This window comes from Lepisosteus oculatus, chromosome 22, assembly GCF_040954835.1.
Source record: "Lepisosteus oculatus isolate fLepOcu1 chromosome 22, fLepOcu1.hap2, whole genome shotgun sequence".
In the NCBI taxonomy this organism is placed as follows: Eukaryota; Metazoa; Chordata; class Actinopteri; order Semionotiformes; family Lepisosteidae; genus Lepisosteus; species Lepisosteus oculatus.
Genome location: NC_090717.1, coordinates 13,747,528 through 13,772,351, shown reverse-complemented (window position 1 = coordinate 13,772,351; position 24,824 = coordinate 13,747,528). Strand labels below are relative to the sequence as shown.

General features: G+C 41.1%; 1 protein-coding gene across 3 annotated transcripts in view; it reads left to right on the top strand.

Annotated features, from left to right (window-relative positions):
- Positions 1 to 486: 486 nt before the first annotated feature.
- The window catches only part of LOC102684961 (rasGAP-activating-like protein 1), a 62,777-nt gene continuing 38,439 nt past the window's right edge, over positions 487 to 24,824 (top strand). The window contains exons 1-6 of one of the 3 annotated variants that reach the window (XM_069182225.1): positions 487 to 760; positions 1,158 to 1,406; positions 2,599 to 2,655; positions 9,413 to 9,526; positions 13,120 to 13,181; positions 22,136 to 22,265. In XM_069182225.1, coding sequence (XP_069038326.1) covers positions 1,342 to 1,406; positions 2,599 to 2,655; positions 9,413 to 9,526; positions 13,120 to 13,181; positions 22,136 to 22,265 — 428 coding nt within the window. In that variant the 5' untranslated portion in view covers positions 487 to 760; positions 1,158 to 1,341. Of the gene's footprint in view, positions 761 to 802; positions 1,407 to 2,598; positions 2,656 to 9,412; positions 9,527 to 11,825; positions 12,183 to 13,119; positions 13,182 to 22,135; positions 22,266 to 24,824 lie in introns of those variants that run through there. The other 2 variants (XM_069182224.1, XM_069182226.1) reach the window with 2 other exon arrangements.

Genomic DNA, 24,824 nt, shown 5'->3' with positions numbered 1-24,824 from the left:
CGCAAATTTAGCAGGCTGGTAACGAGAAATACATTGTCTTCCTAAATTTTGCACATAACAGGTGTGTCCCTCACCTGTGAAATCATGTTAATCACGATAGATATTTAATCGGAATGTGTCGTCTGTTATATTTTTGTACGCATCACCTATTAGTTTGGGTAAAGGTCATGTTACTTAAGGCTCAGTTACTGTCTAACATAAACACTACAGATTTGTTTCGCCTCTAGGATCCCAGGGCAGACTACACGAAACAAATACAATGTCAGCCTCACTAATTGCTCATATCAAGCCAACGAGGCCCTGCCCTGAGTAATGTCATGAGTGCTGCACTTAAACTAGATTTGACTGCTTTGTACAAGCTTCTTCTATAAATAACTACTTTTTAAAATTAATAAGACGTTTGGGGTAGGGCTAGTTCTAAAATATCAACACACAATGTAATGTCTGTGTAACGGGCATATAGTTTAATGTAAAGCAATACAATACCTCTTAAACGCAATTTCCCCAACTTCTTATTAATAACAATAATCATTTACACAATTAACTTCAATTAACTTAATAATTAGCATTATTATTTAAAAGAAATCTTCCTCACCACTGCATCAGCACTTTATGTATAAGCCCGATACATAGAAATGTGGCGACCTTTTTAGGTTTCACTAGTTTACGGAGTATGAAACTCATTGCAGTTGTTTTTTACGTTACGGGCATTAAAAGGCGTCGAAATACACTTTAGCCAATAGAGGGCGCGATTACACCGGTAAGGAATCCATCCTCCTCCTCGCCTCTCCAGGTTACGCGAAACTCCAGCTTTACCTGTGTCATTTCAGTTACACTGGGTGATCCGAGCACGCCGGCACTCGCAACATATGTTCGTCGTGCAGGCTATACACCTGTTCAATTGCAGAGTCTCAAGGGGGAAATGAAAGAATGAAGCACTTTGCTAAGAAATCCGACCGGGAAGGCACACCTAGCCCACTAAACAGATTACACTAGTGTGGCAATGAGCGTTCAATTCACTTCAGAAGTTGTCGCGCTGCGTGTTAACTGCTTTCCGTGTCTGCTTGGGGATAACCGGTGTCAGATTTGAAAGCGCCACTGCTGTTTTAAAATCCGCTTTTTTCCCCCTGGATTTGGCGTGTGCTCACATTCTGCAGAAGGCAAGTGCGTCCGTCTGTCTCCGTGAAGCGAGAGAGCGAGAGAGCGAGGGATGGGATCCAGCCGGCATCCCCCCCGGCTCGTGTGCACGCAGGGAGAGCCCCGGCGCCCGTAAGTGTACCCCGAAGGAACATTCCTGCTGGAGCAAGTGGTCACCAAGGAGCTTCTCCTCCAGAGCCCACCATGGCCAAAAACACTTCTCTGTATTTTCGGATCGTGGAAGGAAGAAACCTGCCTGCAAAAGATGTGTAAGTTATCAAATATTCTTCCTTTACTTTTGGGAACTACTGTAAATCAAAAGCTAACTTTTTGGACGAATAGCTCTTATTATTTCACTAAACATGGCATTAATTGAATATCCGCTCTATTACATACTGTACATTCGGAGGAAGATGTTTTAGGAGTCTTGTAAGTAAGATAAAGAAGTAAGCGTGTACAAGGGGCAACCAGCATTCAACAGTTCGTACAGAACAGCATAGGCTATCAAGTCCATACACAGCACATAGACCATAGAAACAACAGCAGGTTTATAAATAATGAACATACATTCTTTAAGTTTGATTCACACTGATTTTACTATGAAATGAGGCGGTCGTTTTTTTTTTACTGTGTAGGATATAATCTGGTCCCTAGAATCCACTGCGATCGCATTGATCTCCCCAAGTTGACAAAAACGGCTCGTCTGCAGAAAAATATTTTTTCATTCCGCAGATTAGTTTACGAAGCCTTTAACCTGTTTAGAATGTAAATGATAATAATGATAAAAAATATATATTTTTTAAGACGGCTCTTTTCCCTAAAATGCGGTGAAGAGAACTGGATAACTGCTCTGGAGCTTTTACATCTTTTGTAATACTACCATGTTTAAAACATTGTTTTGCTTCAGAGTTTACATACAGCGTACTACACTGTCTTACGTATACAGATTAAGTTTTGGTTTCTTCTACCACTTGAAAAGTAGGAATGCTGCGTTGATGTTTATATTTGTCTTTCACGCTGTTAGAACAAATCGATAAGAGACCGGTTGTAAACTTCAAAATGAACTACCTGTACATTCCTCTGAAGCCGAAGGCTTTTCTCCAGCATAGTGGGTTTTCAAATCCTACCATGCAGAAAAGATCGGTTTCTTTAATTAGATTGGAAAGACGCGTCTAGTTATTGAAACATTGATTTATACAGGTATATAAAAATCCAGTCAACAAACTGAGATAAATGACGTGATTTAATGGATGGAAATAGAATGGCTTCAAGCTATAAAATCCCAGATATGCATTGACTTAATTAATATGATGCACATCACGCAGAGGGTTAGAAAGCTTAACGGCTCATGATTTAATAGTGCACATAAAGGCGTATGATTAATGTCGGTTCACGAGTCCGAGTTGTGGAAGCTCACAAGAAATTTAAAACCGAATACTTGTGCCCCTTTTTTCTTGGTAGCTCTGGGACGAGTGATCCTTACTGTCTGGTGAAAATTGACAATGAAGTTGTAGCCAGGTAAGTGCGAATTCTTTTCACTCCGCATCTCCGTGTGTTTGCTCTGGGAACGCAATTTTCCCTACGATTTCTGCAAGGGCGTGTAAAAGGTTCAAAGGAGCAAATATAACAGCAACTAATTTTAGGGCAGAGAAAAAAAAATACTGCAGGACTTTCGGCTAGAAACGGGAAAGGTTTAGCAAACGGCGCGTGGGACGTTTGAAACACTTTGAAAATTATGAAAATTAGAAGTACTGTTTAATAAGACCTGTGCATTTTCATATCTATGACTTACTTTTAGTGACAAATTAAGCTACAAATTAAGATCATTAACATGAAAATGTACAGTGCCCTGAAAAGTATTCAGACCAAGGCATACCAAGGAATATATTCAAAAGCCTTCAAAGTATTCAGAGGTTAATAAGTATTAATTAGTAAGCAATTATTTCCAGGCCTTTCAGTCACAGTGGTTAAATTTTAAGATAATTCGAATTATCCTTTTAGTATGAAAAGCCAGCAAGCTGAAAAGGGTGCTACAATATGTTTTTCATTATGTACCAAATACATTTTGGTAGAAAAATGTCACTGGCAAAGTCTTTCAGGCAGATAATGGGCAGGGTACCCAGCTCTCTCCTTCAGTCAGGATGTGAAGCCCAGACCCTACCAGTGTCCCAGCTGAGACATACTGTATGGTCCCATTCTTCATAACTTACAATAATAAACCTTTTTCTGTGGTTTGGTACTTCCGTAAAGAATCCACCTTTTTATAATTGCTATAATATTCTCTTCGGCTATGGGACGGTGTTTCCTGTAACCCGACCTATGTTGGTACTGTATCTTTGTGTACTGTCGGCATGATATCACCCCAAAGGTAGGCAACAGATCAGCTGTGCCCCAATGGCATGAGAGTCCCTCATACTAGAGCAAACACACCAAGCTTGTGGGAAAGAAAAACTAACCAAACATATGCTCTGATAATTGTGTGTGGGTTCTTTTATATGGTTCTTATAATGTATCACTATATTCATAACTTACTTGGTGAAAGTCTACTATGGCTCACTATTGGGAAATAGATTAAAGTGTAGTAAAGCACAGTGAAATTATAGTAAAAGCATGATGCAACATCAGGGAGCACCAGTAAAGCTTAATGTAGACTGTGGGAAACTGGGAAAGTCTATTGGATTTTGTTAGAGTTCTCTGAACATTCAAAAGCAGTAATGGATACAAAAAGTTACATGGAAATTTTTGTTTTTGAGAAGGCATTTAGGAAAGCTTCTTATAAAAGACTAGTTTTCAAATCGCAGTTAGGATCCATTCAAGGTGACGCATGCATTTGGACTAAAAGTTGGTTTTTGGATAGGAAACGCAGAGTACAGATAATGGTGAAGTAGTGGAGTACCACAGGGGTCTGTATTAGGGCCACTGTTCTTCCTAATTTGTATTAACAATTCAGATACGAATATAGTTAGAAATTGCATTTGGAGATAATATCAAAATAATGTGATTGGCAATCACTCTAGAAGTGACAAAGGAAACTGGAAACTACAAAATACAAACTAGACAAATGACATTTAATGTAGGTAGGTGCTCATAGAAGAAACAAATCATAAAGGCTGTTGGGTCCAGTACTCCCTTGTTATATAAATAATACCATTATATTAATCATTATAGTTAAAAGTGTATAATGCAAATGAATGGATGGTACTGTATCTCCATCTGCAGCAACAGGCATTAATACATAGTGTAATACTCTCTGATAAGTCTTTTAAATAATAATTACAATCATTTTTACTCCAGTATCTGATCAGTATTGTCTGTCTTTTGTCATCTCAAAGCAATAGGGCTACAAAAATGTCATGTTATTTTAAAATAAGAGTCTGGTGCCTTTATCAAATATAATTAACAGCTGATAAGCAATCGTAGTCTGCATAAATCCACATTCTTGTCTAAGATTATACATTGGGTTTCGTACTGTATTATTAAATAACATGTGATATGAAACGGCAGGATAAATCTAATGAATGGCAACAGTGAACCCAAAATATTTGGGGAAAATGCATTAAATAAGGTGCCAGATTACATTGCAATTTTCTGGAACCAGATAATGAAGAGCTGAATGAACAGTGCTTGACATGACGTTTTGAAGTGGACCGCGTGGGACCACAGTATTGGCTGTATCAGGTCGTAAGTTGTAAGGCACAGATGGATAATCAAATAAGGACTATCATGGAGTGAGAAACACACTCTGGATCCTTGAAGCTCACCCTGGCACTCTTCGGGCCTCAGGGCAGAGTCATGACTGTTTTCTTAAACGAGGCCAGGATTTTGACTATGACAACCCTGACTTCTGAAGTCAATTTGCTTCTGTGTGAAGACGATGGTGAAGCCCAGTCCAAAACAACCTGGACTGATAGCAACTCGCTCGTTTCAGTGACGGAGCACTGCAACGCGAGTGAAACTGCGATCAAAATGGATTTCTCACTCAAGCAGACGATCGTAAATGGCAACCGCCTTAACACGCACAGCACGTTTTTCTTTACCTGCGTTCCCAGACTCTCCCTCCACTCTCCAGCGGATGCCCAGCCATGAGATTGTGCACTGAGCAAGGTCACAACGTCCAAACGGCGCGTTGTCAGGCACTTCCTGCGAGCAGCGTGCAGTACAGGGTGAAACAGAGCTTTGAATGCTGAGAAAGAAGACAAACATACAAATAATTCTTGGGGGGGGGGGGAATGTGAAAATTGTCTTCTTTTACTGGGCCCTGACAATTCAGATGTTTCAAAGTAGCCACTGCCTGTCATTGACTGTAGAGTCACATGTATACTTTTGAATTATTCCACCTCCAGTGAGGCGGTTATGGTCCCAGTCTGACCACTCAGTTGTATATATCCCAGGACCCTCGTAAACGAGGCCTCTTTCTCACTGGGCCAGTTTCCCTGTTAAATGGATGAACAAACGAATGAATGTGGTAGCAAACCTCCACTCCCCTATAGCGGCTCCCTGCACTGGTCCCCAGTTCCCGCTCCTGCGGAGGGCAGACAGTGTGATGCTGTGTGTGGCTGGGAGAGGGTGGATGTAGCTGACAGTGCTAGCAGTCCTTGCTGTGATGAGCTCCGTGCGCCCAGGCAGCTTGTGGAGATCACAGGAGCAGCAGCGTGGTGCGAGAGGGGGAATCTGATCCAACGCTGGCCTTTCAGTCCTGAGCAGGTAACCATGGCGAAGTGCATAAATTATTCTCAGGACCGCTGGGGGAGGTGGGGGTGGGGCTGGGCAAGTGGTGGGTTCCAGGTGCTTCCTGATAGCCGACAGAGGGAGTGAGCACCAGCGAGCACCTGCGAAGGTGAGGGCCTAGAAGGAATTTTTGCTGCACATAACCCTCAAACATCTTTCAGTATTTCAGTCATATACTGCAGCACTTCATCACCTTCTAGACTGTAATTCTTCCATTGCTTCTCCGGGCTCACGTGTACATGGAGTTACCAGCATGTAGTGTACTATGTTTTTAGTGTTTATTCCTGTCACGTGATCTATCCTTCAGCTTCCATTGGCCGATTCTTCTGATTAAAAACATTCCGTTCCAGTTTGATATGTCATCATTGTGTACTTTCACTAGATGTTGTAGTGCTGTAGGCAATGTATATAGTGTAGGATTACAGCTGCAATAGGTAAAATAATATTGGCTAATTATAAAAAATACCTGTCTATATCTGGAAGACAGTGAATAATTTTTGCTAAAATGTGGTATTTATTGACAGCAGTACAGTGCCACAGAAATTAGCATGGCTGTCTGGCAGTGTTGGGGCCCTGGTTCAGTTTCTGGGGTGCTGTCTGGGCAGTTTGTATTTTCTCTTTGCTTACATGGGTTTCTCTGGGTGCTCTGGTTTTCTCACACAGTCCAAAGACATACCGGTAGGTTAATTGGCTTCTGGGAAAATTGGCCCTGGTCTGTGTGTGTGTCTGTCTGCCCTGCAATGAACTGGTGTCCTATCCAGGGTGTATCCTGCCTTGTACCTGTTGCTTTCCAGCAACAAGTGTCTAGTGAAATTGCATTTTAAAGGGAATTAGAGGGTTATAAAATAAACACTGAAGCCACATAATACTATCCACACAATGCAGAAGGAATTGGAATTTGGTTAAGCCTCTGTCTAAGCCTTATAATACTTTCCTATGCAAGTCCAAAGTGCATTACTGCACTACTCATGGAAGTCATTGTTAAATCATAGTGAAACACTGAGGGGCATTACAGCAAAGACGCAGTTTACTATAACATATTCACTAAGTGTTCACTAATACGTTTCCTGTGATCCCTTCAGCACAGACTTAATACTGAATTTATACATTCAGGTCTTTCAATTTAAGGGCAATTTTAAAATTCCATCATGCCTCAAACGGTTCTTGGGAGCCATCAGAGTACCTCCATCATGTTCATATGTGTACATTGATCTAGTGTGTTTGAGTCCAAACTGTGATGAAAGAACCCTGCATGGATTAATTTCTACCATTGTTTTTGTAGCATACACAATGTTATTTTAAAATTCTTTCCCATAACCATACAGCATGCATGTGTGCCGTACAATAGACTGGTATCCTGTCTGCCTGCTCACCGTGTGCCTGGTGAGGCTCTTGCTCATTGCCACCCTGTATTGGACTGAGCAGGTATTTGAAAATACACACAGACAATCAAATTACTGGAATGAACAGAGGATATGTTTATGTCAGCAGTTTACCACAGTGAATTTGCCCAGATTTTGTACTTTGCTCACAGTACGCCATACACTCAGTTGGGTCCGAGTACACAACTTTCTTGTGATCTTTACATTTTTGGAATAACACGTCTATTTTTTAGTAGTCTCAGTACAAGTACCATTTGCCATGTTCCTGTGCCAGGCTGACCTGGATTTCTGTGCATTCTGATCTCCCCATAGGGAGCGTCCAGCTAAGGGAGACTTTATTTCCATGTGTAGTTTCATGGAATCTGATGCAACAGTTCATGGGAATTTCAAAGAAGAGAATATTCCACTAAAGATGACAGAGTAGAGTTACCTCGCTTACTTGTAATACAGTAATATAATAAATAATGTTGTATATTATAGTGTATAACACCAAAAACAGCAACAACAATAATAATATAAACAGCTTGAGTACAGGGGCCTTAAAGTAAAGGCTTATGTTCTAAGCAAACTTTGAACCCTACATGGAGCCTGGAACAAGCTACTCTTCAATTGCTGTTGAAGCCAATAGCCTGGTTTCTAAGTTCGATGAAATCCCTCTTGCGTCTACCGGAAACGAACAAGTGGCTGTAGATGTAAATGTTTATTTTTGTGTGTGGTCTCGGTATTAGCTGTGGATGACCATGATTCTTCAGTCCAGGGATGAGTGGGCTTGAGTCAGTCCGGATCGTTGGATGGTAGTTGGGCTTGCTGGGCCCGGTGAGAGCTGCATCAGTCCTTCAGCTGCTGATGGCAGAGGCCTGGGCAGTGCACGACCCAGAGGGGTCTGCTCACTGCACTGATTCCCATCCTGCACTGGGACAACGTTTGCAGGCATGAAACCGAGTAGCTTCCAAATAGAGGGGGTAGGAAAAAGGAACTGGGAAACCCACATTTAAAATAAAGGCTTTGCTGTAATGTTCACCAGGCTACATTGTCTGAAGAGGTTCATAGTGGGCATGATAAGAAGCTCCTCAGTCACTGGCAGTGCCCTTTTCAGGCTGTATGAATAATTGTTGCAAGAACATTTCCTGCAGTTGCTAATGTCATTTTCTGCGTTGTGCCTGTAGCCCAGTGTTGCTATTGTTGTTCTGAAACCATGACTCACTGATTTATATTGAATTTGGGCAGCAAACAAAGACAGACAGAAAGAAAGAAAACCACCCCACACTGATTTATCACATGATGGCCACAGTGGAAGTGGTAACAAATACAGACCAAATGCGTCGCTATGCAATTAGAGTCCGCTTTTCCCTTGTGGGTTCCTCTGTGTTGTTAGTTGATAATGGATTCCTGCTTTTGAAACTTTCAAAAATGTCAACATTTTCTAATAGACTTACTGGTCAAAGTATCAGGAACTCCAGTCAATTGCACAGAAGTTCTCAGAGCTTAACAGTATTCGGTTGGTCTGTGAAGCAGAAGGTTCCCATCATGTCCCTGGCCAGTGAAACCAGAGAGATCTGCATTTCACGTCCTAATACTGTCAAACTGAATCACCAGGTATTTTCATGTTCTATAGCCATCCAGGTTGAATTGAAATCACTGACTATACGTTCATGCCAACTGCAATCAGCCTCACATGGGAAGAAAGAAAAAGTGTACATTTGTCCTTTGACACATCAAGAGGTACAAAAGGTTCTGGACCAAATGTGAAGAGGCACAACCCTTTAACAACCACACTGCAAACCTGCAGGTCCTGCGCAGATTTGGTGGGTGTTCTGCTGTAAGCTGAGAAAGCCATGGCTAATTAGCTTTCTAGCTTTATCTAGGCTTGTATGAGGTCACATGGGCGAATCCCCAGTCACGGTCAGTTTGTGATATGATCCAGGCTTCAAACCTAAGATGTCAGCATCATAGATCACAACATGTGCTTGGGCAAGGCCCAAGCAAGCTTGCTCAAAGTAAAATATATCCCACACCTGTGGGCAGGATACAGTAAATCAGAATTGAAAAGTCTTAAATAATTTTAACTGGTTCCCTGCATTTCTAAAGCCTTTGTTCTCATGCTCATATTGCTCTAACAACCTTGCAGAAGTATAATACAGCATTATCGCTCCATCTCTCTGCAGGACAGCAACTGTGTGGAAGAACCTGAACCCATTCTGGGGAGAGGAGTATACCCTGCACCTGCCCATGGGCTTCCACACTTTGTCCTTCTATGTCATAGATGAGGACACCATTGGGTAAGAGCCTGCATATCGCACAGCATTGCTGGATAGTTCATCACATAAAGAGGTGCACTGATTGAACTCATTGGGCTGTAAAACGTCAGAACAAATTGACCTCAGCTAGGAAACTGATAGCACAGTCCTTTCCTAGATTAGTGCACTTTCTGACATCACTCTTAGAAACAATTGCATTTACTGATATTTTTTGTACTTACCCAAGGAAGGTATGATACAGGTGAAGTTACCCCTAAATCTAGGAGGTGTCAGACGATATTCTTTTCCCAGTCAAATCAAATAAAATCTGGTGCTTCACTCATAAAATGAACAAACACTGGTTTAGGGTGGTTCATTTCTTTTTCTTTAAAAACCAACATTAAGGCGGTGAAAATTTAGGGGAGGGTGCTGAAGGAAAAGACTGGTGGACAGTTCCATTATGGCCTGGAGAAAGTTGTTTTTTACAGTACGTGCAGGAAGTTGTGTTTTTATCCTGCATGTTATTGAGCAACAGGATCTTGTTAAGATTGTGATTAAAAGATACAATAGTAGTAGTACAGTTAAGGAACAAGTAAAGGTTTGTTCCCTGCCAAAACAAATTTAAGTGAAATATATCATTAGGGACCCAGTATCTTGAGTTGGCTTAAACATGTGCTTTAATCTCATTAAGCCTGCAGTGAAATTGAAATTGGGCACATTTAACTACAGCTGCAGTTTGGCATCTATCAGATACACACAAGGAGCATGAAATGTTTCAGGTGTGTTTGTTTATGCCACTATACACTTCGCTTAAGATGTAGTGAGAGATATGTAAGGCTTCAAATTGCAGGTCCCTGAATTATTAATTATTTCCTATCCACTCTTTCGATGAAATCTAGATGTGGTTATCATGGGAGGCACAATATCTTTGTGAGGTCAGAAGGGTAAGTACTAGCCAGCAATCAACACAAGACTCGGAATATAGAAATCGCTCAACCATTTAAAAACATCCCAGTAGCCTTGCTCATACAAAGTCAAAATGGGCAAAGTGCAATCATCCTTAAGCATGTCTAGTCTCTTTCACTCTGTGATATTTCATAGCTTCTTCATCTGCCATTTTCAGTTCAGTATTCTTGCTTGCAAAGTCAAGTTTTCTGAACATGATTTTTTTAAAAGCTGCTGTGGGATCACAGTGTTCCCTGTACTGCAGTGTGATCCCGATGGCAGAGAATCACCCAGCAGCAGCCAGGTTCCCCTCAGAGGTTTCCTATCCTATCAGTGACCACAGCCAGCCTTTGTCAGTTTCTGAGACCTGGAGATATCAAGTCACAAGGCGTGACAAGAGGCCCATATAAACACCCTTTAACAAGATATCACTCCATCGGAATAGTGAAAATCAATTCTATTAAGAATCTAGGAGAGAGGTTTTAATTTAAGGCTTCAGTGCCTAAACCACTAGTCAGCATTACTGTGTCAGCTTTGATTTCAAAAACCGTTTTGCAGGCTCACATGTTAGATGTAGGATTGATTAAACCCATACTGATTACACTGCAAACACTGTTATTAGCGAGTGAATTAAGCTATGGTGACACTACACACCTACAGTATCTATACATAGATTCTTAAGGGCTCCCCGTCACAGATGACTCAAATAACCAAGAGATGAAACGGTGACCACAGGACGGTAGGGCCCAGCCTGTGCTGTAGCTACAGGCCTGTCGGCCCACCTAGGGATTCCACTCTGCTTCTTCCTCTCTGCCCACAGGCCCACTCGTATCTTGAACAGCTGGGTCACTTCAGTTAGCAGCCGGTATGGTATGATGATCATTTTCAATGGTTTTATACACACAGACAGAAAACTAGTTGTTACATGTACTAACAATTTATTGCACCTACGGTAACCAGTGGTTATCTATCCTTTTTCTTACTCCACCAGCAATGTGTCCCTCAAATTATTTTTTGGTCTGTTGAGACGTGGTGTTTTATTACATATTCCATTGTTAATGGAAATCAGTCTATAGACAGAAAAAGATAGGCAGAGTCATAGAAGTCACTAGAGTGGTTTTGCTCTTTAAAAATGCTTTACACCTCTAGTCAATCTGTGTGCTTAACTTATTCACAAAAATTACTCAAGTCTTTAGTAAAGATTGTCCTAAATTATTAGAGACTCAAGTCCTCAGACAAATAGTTTTCTTAAAGTTACACTTAAGAGAAAGCCTTGAGATTCTGTATTGTACTGTATAACACTAAAGGTTATTACAGCTGTTAAAATATTCTGTGTGCCATTTTTGTTTTCAAGATATTATCAAGATTGCATTTGTAAGGTATAAATCCTCTGCTCTAAATGTCAGAATGTCAGCTTGCGTTTGGTGCAGGGCTGTAAGGCTGCAGCCCTCTTGCCATCATTCAGGCCTGACAGCTGGATGATCGCCAGCTGTTCCATCTGATCGAGGTTGGGAGACATTTGCTGTAGGAGCTACTGGGTCATCAGAAGGAATGCTGTGTCTAAAGACACACGTCACTGAAACAGAGCTGCCACCTCGGACATTACAGTGATGAATTTAAAATCCCATCAGGGGCTGAAGAATCAACAGGAGATGTTTACAGGGAATCCTGCTACCTGCTCAAAACAGTCTGAACACGCAAAAGACATGCAGTGTCCTGCTTTCAAAAATATATCAGCTGTATAGAATCAAAGGTACATATTGAGCTGGTGAAAATCAGATCCTGTGTAGCACAGTAACCCCCACCTGCAACCCTGCCAGCATCTCATAGTGGAAATCACTCAAGATTCGGCGTTACCTTGCTGCCTTTGTACGAATCAGAGAGCTAATCGCCCTGCCTGTCTGCTGTCCATTGTGACAGTCACAGTGGGGGAAAAAGCTATTACCTACACATGCATCTGCAGTGATTCTCTGAGTAATTTGCTCATCACTAAGCTAGACTAAATACTATGGCATCTGTCAGGGGGAAAACGTTCCAGAATAAAGAAAACATGATCAGCATCCAGGTGGTACTTTGAATAAAGAAACACCATTCCCCCAGTACACATTAACTCTCATGGACTCATTCTCTCCCTGAAGCAAATGTCCACTTACAGAAACCTGAAGCTGTACACATACAGTATGACTTTCTTTCATTTGGTCGATTTGTATTAATTGGCTTTTGTCAATAGAAAATGGGGAATGAGTGTTGCATCAATTCAAACTATTTTAATTTTAATCAGTTATGAACTATTTTAATGATTACAATTAGCTAACTGATCTATACTCCAAGGTGCTTGTAGAGGTGATTAGAAAGTGAGCAAACACATCTGTTTGAGAACTGTGCACTATAGAGCAAATTATGTTCACATTCAAAAGCTACACTACACACCAGTGGGTGTTATATTGAATTGTCTTAGATTGACCACCATCTTGTGATGCTCAGATGGACACTGGTGTATTCTGTCATTATTTATCTGAACATCTTCCCTCTGCTACCATTTGGCTGTGTATCAAATTTCACTGTCATACCAGGTGCAGTGATGTGAGCTGGTCAGCTATCTGTATGAGTACTTTGCACTTTATGAGTGGCTGGTTAATGATTATTTATTAAGAATTATGGCAAATCTGACCCTTCTTTCCTTTTTCTAGGCATGATGATGTCATTGGGAAAGTATCCTTGAGCAAAGAAACTATTGCTGCCCAATCCAAAGGTAATTCTGGTTTTGTACACCATATACTGTATGCATAACACAGGCTTTACTGAGTGATGGAACCTGTAGGTATACAGCACCTTAGTTCACTTTTCAAGAATGAAAAGTGAGTCATTGTGTTGTTCTCCTTCTCCCCTTCAGTAAAACAGGATGTCTTGAACTGTAGGACGTGTTTACCTGGGATTATGCAGAATTACCAGTAAAGGACCACTAGAACCCTTTCTAGATACTGGATACAGAAAGCATGAAGATCTTTATTACCAGCATTTAGGACTAAAAACACAAGTTCCTTTAATGAGACAGCAAACCAAGGGAATAAAGACATTCGGCTCAAGATTTAGTTTTACCTCAACCACAAGCTTACTAAGTTATGTAATGTTAATAGTAAGTTAGATATATTAACTTTGTATACATCTAAATCAGATTTTATGGCCAAATTGTTCATTTCCTAGAATAAAACAGTTGAGAGAAAGTTTGAAGCGACCGTTCTGCGTACAGCGATATTTGCTTGCAGCTGGATCTGCAGGTGTGGTGACAAAGATGAACCTCAGATCATGTTTGTTTGAAAGTTTGCTGCCAAAGTCACGTGCTGATCTCATTTTCACATAACACAGATTGTTCAAGAATTTCTGAAAGGCTGCCCACTAAAGAGATGCAAACTTGTTTCTCTTGCGGATGAGCTCAAGATTGGAGAATCCACACAGGCAGAAAATACTGTATCAACTGTTCACTATGTTTCAGAAACACAATTGGCAGGAGATTTCTTTTTATGTTCATTTGAACGGTTGGTCATGGCTAATTAGGCTAGATTTTTGTCATGAGCAAAACGTTTTTGATTTTATGAATAATTCCCAAAGTCCTCATTCAAATCCCTTTTCCAAATGGCAACTGCTATAGCTAAAAATAATGCTGCTGACAGGACACTGGGAAGAGAGGAAGTCTGTCCTTGTCTTTTGAGAATCTCTGAGTAGACACCTCTGCACACAACTTGAGGTGATGTCTCGAGAGAACGGGCAATGGACTCATTAGTTTGAACATGTCTTGGTACAGTATGTGGAGCAAAGTTAAAAACAGTGAGAGGCCTGTTATTGACACGTTACTGTAAACCCTGCATTTCTGTTCAGCGATGAGTTCCCCTCAGAGACAGTGTCAGAAGCCATTGGGCTGAGGCTGAAGCTGTCAGTCAGGCTGACTGGCGGAAAGTTTGTTTTACAAGCAGAGAAGCTGAACATCAAGAGACTACTGACAGACTGGGAGTTAAGTGATTGATTCAGCTGTCCCTGTCAGTGCACGCTTATTACCAACGCAAATCAGTCTCTTTTTGTTTTTGTTGCCCTGGATACCAAATTATATTACAGTTTGATAATGTATGTCTCACCAAAGATTAATCTTTTTTTTTTAACCAAAATGTCATCTTACATGTGAAGGCACTGGTGAGGTTGTATAAAATTAAAAGAACTAGTAAATGCTGGACCTCTTCAGATTGCTCTTTGTTTGTTGTGTGAGAGCCTCCAGTCTCATGGACAAATGGCTGTTGATAGGAAAAACAGAAACGTGAGCTGTACAGAGAGGGAGCTGTTTTGTTATACAGTATACAGTACTACTCTGCTCTATGCAGGCTGCCCCAGAGAAATAAAGGCAGTGTTTATAGTATTTTAGGTGTGTCTTTTGGTGTACTGTAGGTCTAGCTTTGATGATAATATAATAATAATCCTCATTGTATTTGATATATTTAAACGGGTAAGTTATTTGGAACAAATTCTCATTGACAAAGATGACAGAGGCTGACTCCACTTGCTGAACAGAAGACAATATTGAAAGAAAGAAATGATCAGCACAAACCAAAATTACAGTACGTCAGTGCTGACAAGAGTCAGGCAGAAGATATTTAGTCACCCAACTGAAAATATTAGAAAAATGAAGGTGGACAGTTTCAGTTTAATCTGCAGATTGTTCCAGTCATTGGCTTTGGCAAATTGAAATGACTTGTGCCTGATGCTGGTTAGTGCTCTTGGGAGGTTCAGTTTGATAAAGGTGCTACATCTTAAATTGGCAGGTGGTTCAGAGAACAGCAGTGCACCATTTGACATGGGAATGAGTTTTTGCAATTAAAGAACTGTACTATTTATTCATTTAAACCAAGGAAGCATTTATCCAGCTGCAGAGAAGAAACATCACAGAGGTGAAAGAATCAAGAGAGATCTGAAAGTGATGGGGGTGCCAGTGATGAACCTCATGGCAGAATGGTATAAAGCATCCACTTTTATAAGAATAGTTTAAGGTCATTCTTTAATCAAACTACTAAAACAGCACCATGGAGAGATGGAGAGTACAGAAGTCTGAAGTGGTGCACTAGTGCAATGTGTAAAAGGTTTGTTGTGATAAAGGAAACCAAGCAGATTTAACTTTGACGTGGAATGTGTTAAGGGGTTTTGAAAGCTAAAATGCTATCCAATTAAATACCAATATTTACAGTATGAACCACAGTTTCCATGGACTTGAAGTCACACTTTAAGTAAAAGATCAGAAACATTATTAGTAAGGAAGTAGTTCAAAGCCCACGTTTTGTTTGATCAGAGCACAGTTCACAGAATGCCAGCAGAATTTCATCTAAACTGAGCTGCAGATTGGTCCTTATTGATGATGTGGTTCCAGCTGAATATGAGGTGATGTGGTCTGTGTAGAGAAGGATATGAGAGTGGCCTATCGCCTGAGCAAGACTGTCAATTCATTTAAAGAACAGGACCCAGGATAGAACCTTGTGTAACTGAAAGAGGTTGTGAAATAAATGTCAGGTTTTAAACACTGCTTATGCTTTTTTGATATTGAAACCATACAAGGGAGTTTATATCATAACCAGTACTATGCAACGTTTCTGAAAAATTGGGTGAGAATCTGTAGAGAAATCTTTTAAGATGGTTAAACAGATTTTTGTTTAGAGCTCTTTTAATATCTTAATGATAAAGTTTTTCAAGGCTGCTGCAACACATACACACAGAAACCCAGACTGAATATTTGTTGAAATATAGCTGTTACCTATTAAAGAGCTCAATAGTTCTTTTATCATTTACTCCTGATATCATCAAAGGTGAGACAAATGAATAGACCTGCATGGTGGGGGCCTCCAGCATGTGTTGGCTGGGAAGGATCAAATAAAGGTGAACTGCTGAAGAATAGGAAGGTGTGTGGGGTAGGCTCAACAAGGCCCAAAGACTGTGCTTCTTCTTTCTGAAGATAAGTTGACTTCCTGCTTGAATAAGCAGGTCAGTGGAGCAGATCTTAGATTAACGTTTTTGATCATGATCAGCACCCTGGTTATTGTCACTTTTGCCAAGCTCAGCCAGTCTCGTTCAGTAACTGGCTATTCATTAAACTGATGCGACTCTGGAGCTTGGCCACATCAACTCCACTAGATCTGCATTACTCAGTTGACCCTTTATACAACTAGCATTAATAACATGTTCATTGAATCCATTAACCATTTATTTATTTCATAAGCAACTAAAACTGTGTTTAGATACTACGTTTACAACGTGTTTAGATACTACTGTGTAAACACACGAAATACTCCTAATACTCATATCCTTTCAGTAAAAATTCAGTATAGACTGCTGTGGTTTTCAGCTATACTGTAGTTAGAATTGTGTGACACATTTTATTCTGAAACAAGAAGTGAAACTGACAGTTTTAAAAATAGAAAAAAAACAATACAAGCTGTTTCGTGTTATTTTCTGCTTAATTAAGATGGATAGTAGTGAAAATAGGGATTTTCTTTCAGTCTCTGGGTGACAGGTATGCAAAAGTGCGCATTGTGATGGGTAAAACAGCATGAATCCCCCCTCTGTGCACTTTAACGCTGGCTGGATCATTGACTCTGGGGGGAGAAAGGACAGTGGTGACACTGGGTCTCCAAGCCACGACATTCCCACGACATTCCCAAGATTCAGACACCTCCACACAGCAGAGAGCAGCAGCGTGTGATTTCGGAGACTGGGGTTAGGTGCCTGTGTGTGCTGGATAAGGATGGGTCAAGATGAAAGGCAGCTGGAACCCAGTCATATCACGCTACATGAGACTTGGTGCATGGCAGGTCCTGATACTATAGATGACCCTGAAATCACAGGCACAAAGCTCTAATATTGACATACAGTATGTCTGACTGCATAGTATCTTTCTGGCCCAAACTGTTGGCATTTGCTCTGCACATGAGAAATAAAATAAAATAGAAATTTACTTAACTATGTCCTGTAAGTTATAACACTGGGTCGGAGTGCCTAGGAGTCTCTGATTCATGTTGCATTTTTGGGCTAACTTTCTACCACAGGTTTCAAACACCATGCCTGTTCTCGGGTGTTCTTGGGTGATCAGGACTCTGTTGGTCGGTGGAGTTTCCCCCTCTTACCTTTTCCATTCCATAAGAAACAAGCTTGATGAACAGCAGAGTGAATGAGATTCATCTATACTGGTAGTTCTGCTCATTTTCACCATGACTCCATAAGCAACCCATTATTTATCAAGGTCGTCTGCTACAAACTGCCTGATCCTGGATTGTATGCAGGCAAACTGGTTTAAGGAGCCAGGTTATTCCAAGGACCTGAGGTTTTTTAATGACCGAAATGAGTGGGATCATTCTGTACTTTTATAGCTTCGATAACCTGACACACACTGGGTTGTATAGTCTGTAAACTGGCAGAAGACTGAACAGAATAGAAACAAACGTGTCAACATGGGTGAAAGTTAATGGATGGAAAACATTGAGGAGTAAATCGGTACTTTGTGGTTTGAGCGGTAGGTGGCAGTTGTTTTGTTACATTTCACAGGGGTGTATGGGAAGCTGATGTAAACAGAGCCTTCTGGTTTCATCAGGACGTGCTGTTCTGGTGGCTTGCATCCAGCCTAGGTGTCTTGAAAGGAGTCCAGAGTCTTAATGGTTCAATTTTAAATTATACACTTTGCACAAATCCACACTGCAGCTTGGCATAGCTGCTGCAATGGTCCATGTTTATCCCAGAGTGGCTTATCAATTCTTGGCTACTGATCAGACACAGATTGATTAGGAGTGAGAACTGTCTCTCAGGAACTAAAAAATGAGACAGGTTTATTGAAAATCAATGAGACTGTGATATGAAAATCTTTTTATATAAATGAAAGGCAAAGTGGGTCTTACTGTTCTACAAAAATGAAGAATTCTGTGAGACGGTTATTGTTTCTGTAAATGGCACTTTTAATGATTTGTAATTTAATAGAAAAATTTGCAGAAGAAAACGTAATGCATTTCTCAGTAAAATTGTGTACAACTTGTTATCCATCACTTTGTCCTTCATTGCTAATTTTGTCTCCCTCAAAGTCTTTTATCAACAGCTGTCAAGCTCAGTACTGTATTTACTTAAAAGACAGATGAGGTCATTAAGAGACCAGATTATTTTCCACTATTTTCACTTCATGCATGATATGAAGTTATTGGTATTTTTGTGTTTGCTCTTGGGAAATGAGGAATGTAGCCATCTGTTTATGAAATTAAGATTTTATTTCTTGTGAAGTATTTTGAACTAGTAAGTGCTTGAACAAAGCTATCAAAATGGAATATCTTTTGATTTTGAAAATCTTAGGATTTCAAGTAGTCCCACCTTTCCTCTGTATCACATTTAAAATTAATTTCTGTGTATAAACCCACTTCAAAGATCAAATGACTGCCCACTCTATACATTTCAGTATTCATACATACATCTCTCTTTTTCCAAGTATTGCATTGTAGGCTGTAGCGTTGATGGACTAAATAAGCAAATATGTCTCAGGAGGTACAGACAGGCACCACGGCGGATCACGTCTGCAGTGGTCATCACATTCTGTTCACCCCAGAGGCTGCTCGGTGGCACTCAGTCATGAGCAGGAGTGATGATGGCCATTCCCCAGTCGTCTCTCGGTAGTGACCTGTTTGATTGCACCTCTGCAACAGACCCATTGAATATTTACACATTTTTTTAAATCAGTAGCCTACAAAGCCAGATTTTGTTAAACAGCAGGCCATAAAAAGGTGTGGCAACTGACAGGGTGAGCTGTGGACCAGACAGGGAGTTATTTTTCAACTAGAATTCAAGAAACATTACAAAGGCCCCTAGCCCACAGCTTGCAGCAGTATGGATGCATGTACAGCACTTTGATGTTGTTTGACAAGGAATATTTGAACACACCAACAATCCTTTTCAAAGGCTTAATAATATTAATAATAATTGCTTACACTTATGTAGCACTTTTCTGGAGACTCCACTCAAAGCGCTTTACAGGTAATGGGGACTCCCCTCCACCACCACCAGTGTGCAGCCCCACCTGGATGATGTTACGGCAGCTATAGTGCACCAGAACACTCACCACACACCAGCTCCTCCTAGGGAGGAGAGCAGAGTGATGAAGCCAATTCAGAGATGGGGATCATTAGGAGGCCATGATTGGTAAAGAACAGGGAGAAATTCGGCCAGGACACCGGAGTAACACCCCTACTCTTTTTGAGAAACGCCCTGGGATATGTCAGTTATTCATGAAAATCATTCATTCATCCATTTTCTTACTACTTTATCCGATTCGGGGTCACAGGAAGAGCAGGAGCCTTCACAGTGAGTCTACCTTTATTTTTTTTTCTTTATTTTTACACGTAATGTGGATGGTTAAAAATATGCATGACTTCAAAAAAAACGTTTTCACCTTTGTGTTTTTCAACCAATTGTTCTTTTTTAAAAAAACCTCTTAATGTTAACAAAAAAGTATCTTCAGGTAATTGGATTTTAAAAAGCAATTCATCATCAGCGACACCTACGCTGAACTTCAACTTATTTTTTCCATCAGCTCTCTTCAAACATTCTGATGAATCATGCTCAGTGCGAGCACCCACTTAAATCAAATGTCTTGCAATGGGAAAAGTTACTTAGGAAGAAGTATGGAGTCATCTATTTCGAGACACTGGCATTCGCAGTTGTCATGAGAAAAAAGAGCCGAATGGGTGGTGCTTGAGATGCTCAGCCTGTACATAAACTCAGCCAGAGCACAAGCCGAGCTCCACAGCCTTGATATTTCAAGAGCAGGTTGGCCCTGGATCCTGTACAGTTCTATTTTAGAGAGCAACTAATAGATTAAGGCTGGGAATTAACCTTGCTTAGTTTTGGGAAAAAGGGTAACATCTTTAGGCAGATGAAATACTGTATATTATGGTACTGTACTCATGTTATCTATATATATGAATTTCATCTTATGGTATTGATCTTTCTTTATATCGCTATACATTTATAAAAGGTGCTTTTCAAACACACCGTTAGCATAGGGTAACATTTTGTTTGTCCATTTTTAGCATAGGGTATGTAAATATTATTTTTTGTTTTATTGAATGTCAGACAATTTATAATGAAGGTAAAAAGTCTTTACCATATTAGAGATTTTGTGTGACACTCTAGGAAAAAGGATCACACTTGCTGTTTGTGAGTTAGTGCTGGATAAACCTCTGCCACAGAATATTGTTAATTTACAATTTAGAATTAATTTAATAAATCTGACTGCACTTAAAATGCTTGAAACATTACATTTTTTATTGGTCTTAAATATATTTCCCATCATCTTAGCATTGACTTCCTTAAACATATTAGTCATTTTTAAATTTAAAGTAGCTTTCGACAGCATTTACTGGAGAACTCCACATCCTCCTGTGTTTGCTGGAGTGACTCGAACCCCTGCGGTCCTAGACCGGAGCACTGGGCACGGATGGTTCCCAGATGCACATAGTCCTTGCATGGACAGAAAAGCCCCATCTCTGCTAAATTTAGTTGACTTTCACATTAATCTTCCACCAGCGCACGTCACCAGCGGGTCGTTCTCCCTTTCCCCTCCCACATGGAACTTTCCCTGCCCTCAGAATCCCGACATCCCGGTAAAACTGATGCAGCTCTCACGGACTCGGCCGTGACAGGGAGGCTAAGTAAAACATCCTGTGATGGAGCCAGTTAAAGGGGATCAATGCAGCTTTCTCATGAGTAGCAAAAAAATGTGAAGCTGGATGCCATTCAGTATTTGAAGGGTTTCTGGCCAGCACATTAAAATTCATCCTGAATCGGTTAACTAAATCTGGGTTTATAAAACCCAATAAGAATTGTCTTTAGTAGTTACACTCCCTCTCTCTAACACACCTCAGGCTCTGTTATGTTATAGCCTCTTGCAATTATGAGATTTCTCAAAACCCCAGAACTACAAGGACCATCCTCACTTGTCTACTGTATACATGCTTACATACACCTTGAAAGTGTAACATGTCTAGGAAGTGCACCGTGACTGACCCATACCAAATCTTTTTTAGAAAGTCGAGGCCTTCGGTAACACCATAGAAAATGTTGTAAGAATCTGCCGTCTTGACCCACGTGAATAAGAGCATGGAGATGTAGAATCCAAGTCATCTAAGTGTAGATCGCGAGTATTCGTAAGCCCTCGTCATTTACTGGGCCAGTGCTTGAAATGGGCTATGCAGCGAGCACTGGGACGTGTCTTTGTCTATGGGAGAGTTTCAGGGGTAAACCTGTGTATTGGAAAAAAAAGAAAACCAAATACAAAAAAAAAATGAAGGTTTTGTAGATTCGCTTTTATGTCTGCTCACAGGGCTAAATTTCCAAGCTTTTGTTTAATCACAGACATTAGAAGCCTCTTAAGCCAGTCAGACAGCTGGCTGCTGTATTGCTGCTTCACTGTAATTTATTAAAATGTATTGAAGCAGGAAAAGCCTCTTCAGGTAAGCACATCTTACTCGTTAAGAGGGTCCCATGAGGACAATGTGCGCTCCTCTGTGTCTGAGATCGCTGTGGCTGGAGCAGCCAGGTTCTTCCAGAGCTGTTCCATGTTCAAAGGCAACAAAGGATGAACAGCTGCATTGCTTGGTAAATGGCGTTCTCGGAAACGCTATAGTGTGCTTCTGTTTTTGTCAGGGTTGGACAACTGGATGAACCTGACGCGGGTCGACCCGGACGAGGAGGTGCAGGGGGAGATTCACCTGGGTCTGGAGCTGTTGCGGGACGGCCCGAGGATGGCCCTGCGGTGCCACGTCATCGAGGCCAGGTGAGAGTGTGGGCCGACCCACAGGCCCTCCAGCCTGACACGAACGGTGGAGGGTTCATGTCAGCTATGTGGTCCAAACTGTACCGGGGCCGCTGGGCAGCATGTAAAGACTGAATCCGCAGGGAATCAGCAGACCTGGTCGACACCGGGGAATCAGACCCTCGCCTGCACGTGTTGCGGAGAGTAACCGGGCAGAGCAAAGGTCAGACCCCGCAAGGGGACTTACAAAGAGGGCACCAGGCTCGGTCAGTGTCGGCTCGTGTTGGCTTGCTGGCCAAGAGCAAGACAGGAGAAGAGTGTGAATGGCAAAATGGAAATGACCGTTGCTACTAACTTGGAGGTGGGGGCAGTCCCGTGTGGAAACCCCACAACACTGTGAGGTGGCAGTGGAAGCTTGTGCTGTGTGGAAGCTGGACTGATCTGTTAACATGAGTGCACTTCAGTAAGTGAGATGTGTGTGTTTGTTATGTGAAATGGCTTAAATAAACACTGTCACTAAACCTATGATTTGTCAGGCAAAGAATAAAGGAGTTTTGTGAAACCTGAGGTCAGGTGAGAGAAATTGCAAGATGACAAAATATAACATTCATTCCTTTGGCCTCCTCACGAAATACAGCTTAAAAAAGTGGTCCATGTAACATGCATAAAACTGGCACTCTATAACTGTTGTGCTACAGTAGCTACAAAGCTTTGTGAAGCTTCCAGGTTTGCTGGTAGGTTTCTGGGTTCCCTCTGAAGTTGGGGGGGGGAGCCAGTTTGGCTATAAGCTGCAGTAAATAAAGGTGAAGGATTTCCACATTCCTGTGTCCTAAAGCCATCTTCCCCACTACATGTCCTTCTTCATACCACACTACCTCAACTGGGGTTCTGTTAACGAATATATTTCATTAATAAATGACAGAACTGACAGCTTCTTCAGTTATGACAGAAGAAGCTCAAAACCATTCCTATGCAATAGATCTTCTTTAGAGATCACACTTTCTTCCCCAACAACATAAAAAATTTCTTCTTGAATGGTGGTTTTTAATTTTCTTAAGAAATTTAAATAATGAACAATCACCTGAATTTTAAATAGAAATCAAGAGTTGAGACTGTTCTGCTCAATGCTCCCTAATGTGCTTGTGTGGGATTCTTTTAAATGCAATGCTTTGACAGATTTAGCCCTGAACTAAATTACCCAGTATTATAGCTGAACCTTTGCAATCAAATGGGGTGAAATCAATGTAAAAATGCGGCCTGTGATTATAAGCACACCCAGGTGTATGTTAATGGTGCATTAGGAAATGCAATTGATATAAATTTGTGGACAGACAAATGAAAGCCCAAAGTACTATGAATACAGAGCCAGACACAGACGTTTGGCAGCAGTTGCTAGGTTAAAGGCTAAAGACGCTGTTGTGTGTACTGTTAATGCAGAACTCTTATTAAATGAAAGCTTTCCTGAAGGCTGGGATTTATTCATCACTGAAGGTCTACAGGTCAGGAATAACAGAACTCCACACCATAATTTAGCATTCACATGTCTTCAGGCATGAAACCTATGCCAGGGAATATTGTAATTTCATTGTCAGCTTGCATCTGATGAGACATGTAATACAATAATCAGAAGAGAACTGATTTGCAGTGAACAGATACTGTATACCCTATATACTGCCACATAAAACAATCCAAATGCAATGGATTGCTTGTGGTTCTGGAATGAAATAAAGGCCTGTACTGAGATCCTGTCCTGTACTGGGATTCCCCAAGGCCTCGCGCACACCTGGCTGAACACTGATAGGAGTTGGGAGAGCACAAAGCTGGCCTGATTATCCTCTGCGCATCAGGCAGTGCAAGTGAGCCTTCCATCCTATGTGCTTATCTCTGCAGCCTACTGTATATGAAAAGAAGCACTCATAGCCTGACTTCATATGACAGCTGAAACTTTGTTTCCTTTTTTGGCTTTAACCCACTTGGTCAGCGGGACCACAGCCTGGCCATATAAACAAGAAAGCCAGAGCACAGCCCTCAACACGCTCCAGTAAACCAAGAGGGAGCAGCACTTTGGTGCAGCTAGAAATGGTCATGGTGTGTTTAAATGAAGCATTCTGGGAAACCGTGTTCTAGAGGCATGTGTGTATGCTCTACAGCTGGTAATTGGCTGGAATTAGAGTTTGTCTTTCCAGAAGAAAGCAAAAGTACATAACATATTGTGCTCGTGCAGTGTTTCTACTCTCCATGTCCTCCCTTATTGTTGTTGCAGCTACAACAGGGCTTGATTTTGATAAACAGGGTATGAGGGCAGAGGACTCATGCAAAGTCACTGCCACCGTGCTGTTCAGTATTGCTAGTAGTAGGAGCAGTAGAGGAGCACTGGTGCTGTTTGGCTTCTATTAAGAGAGTGATTTTGAACAAAACGTTGCCAGGTGCAAAAGCAGAAGGTCTTCTTCATCCTCTGTCACACACCATGTGTATCTGAGAGACAACGTATTGTGCATTCTGATCTGAATGTTTGTACGGTTAACAAAAGGGACTTACCAGCTTATGAACCCTGAGGAGGATTACCTAAAATATCCCGTT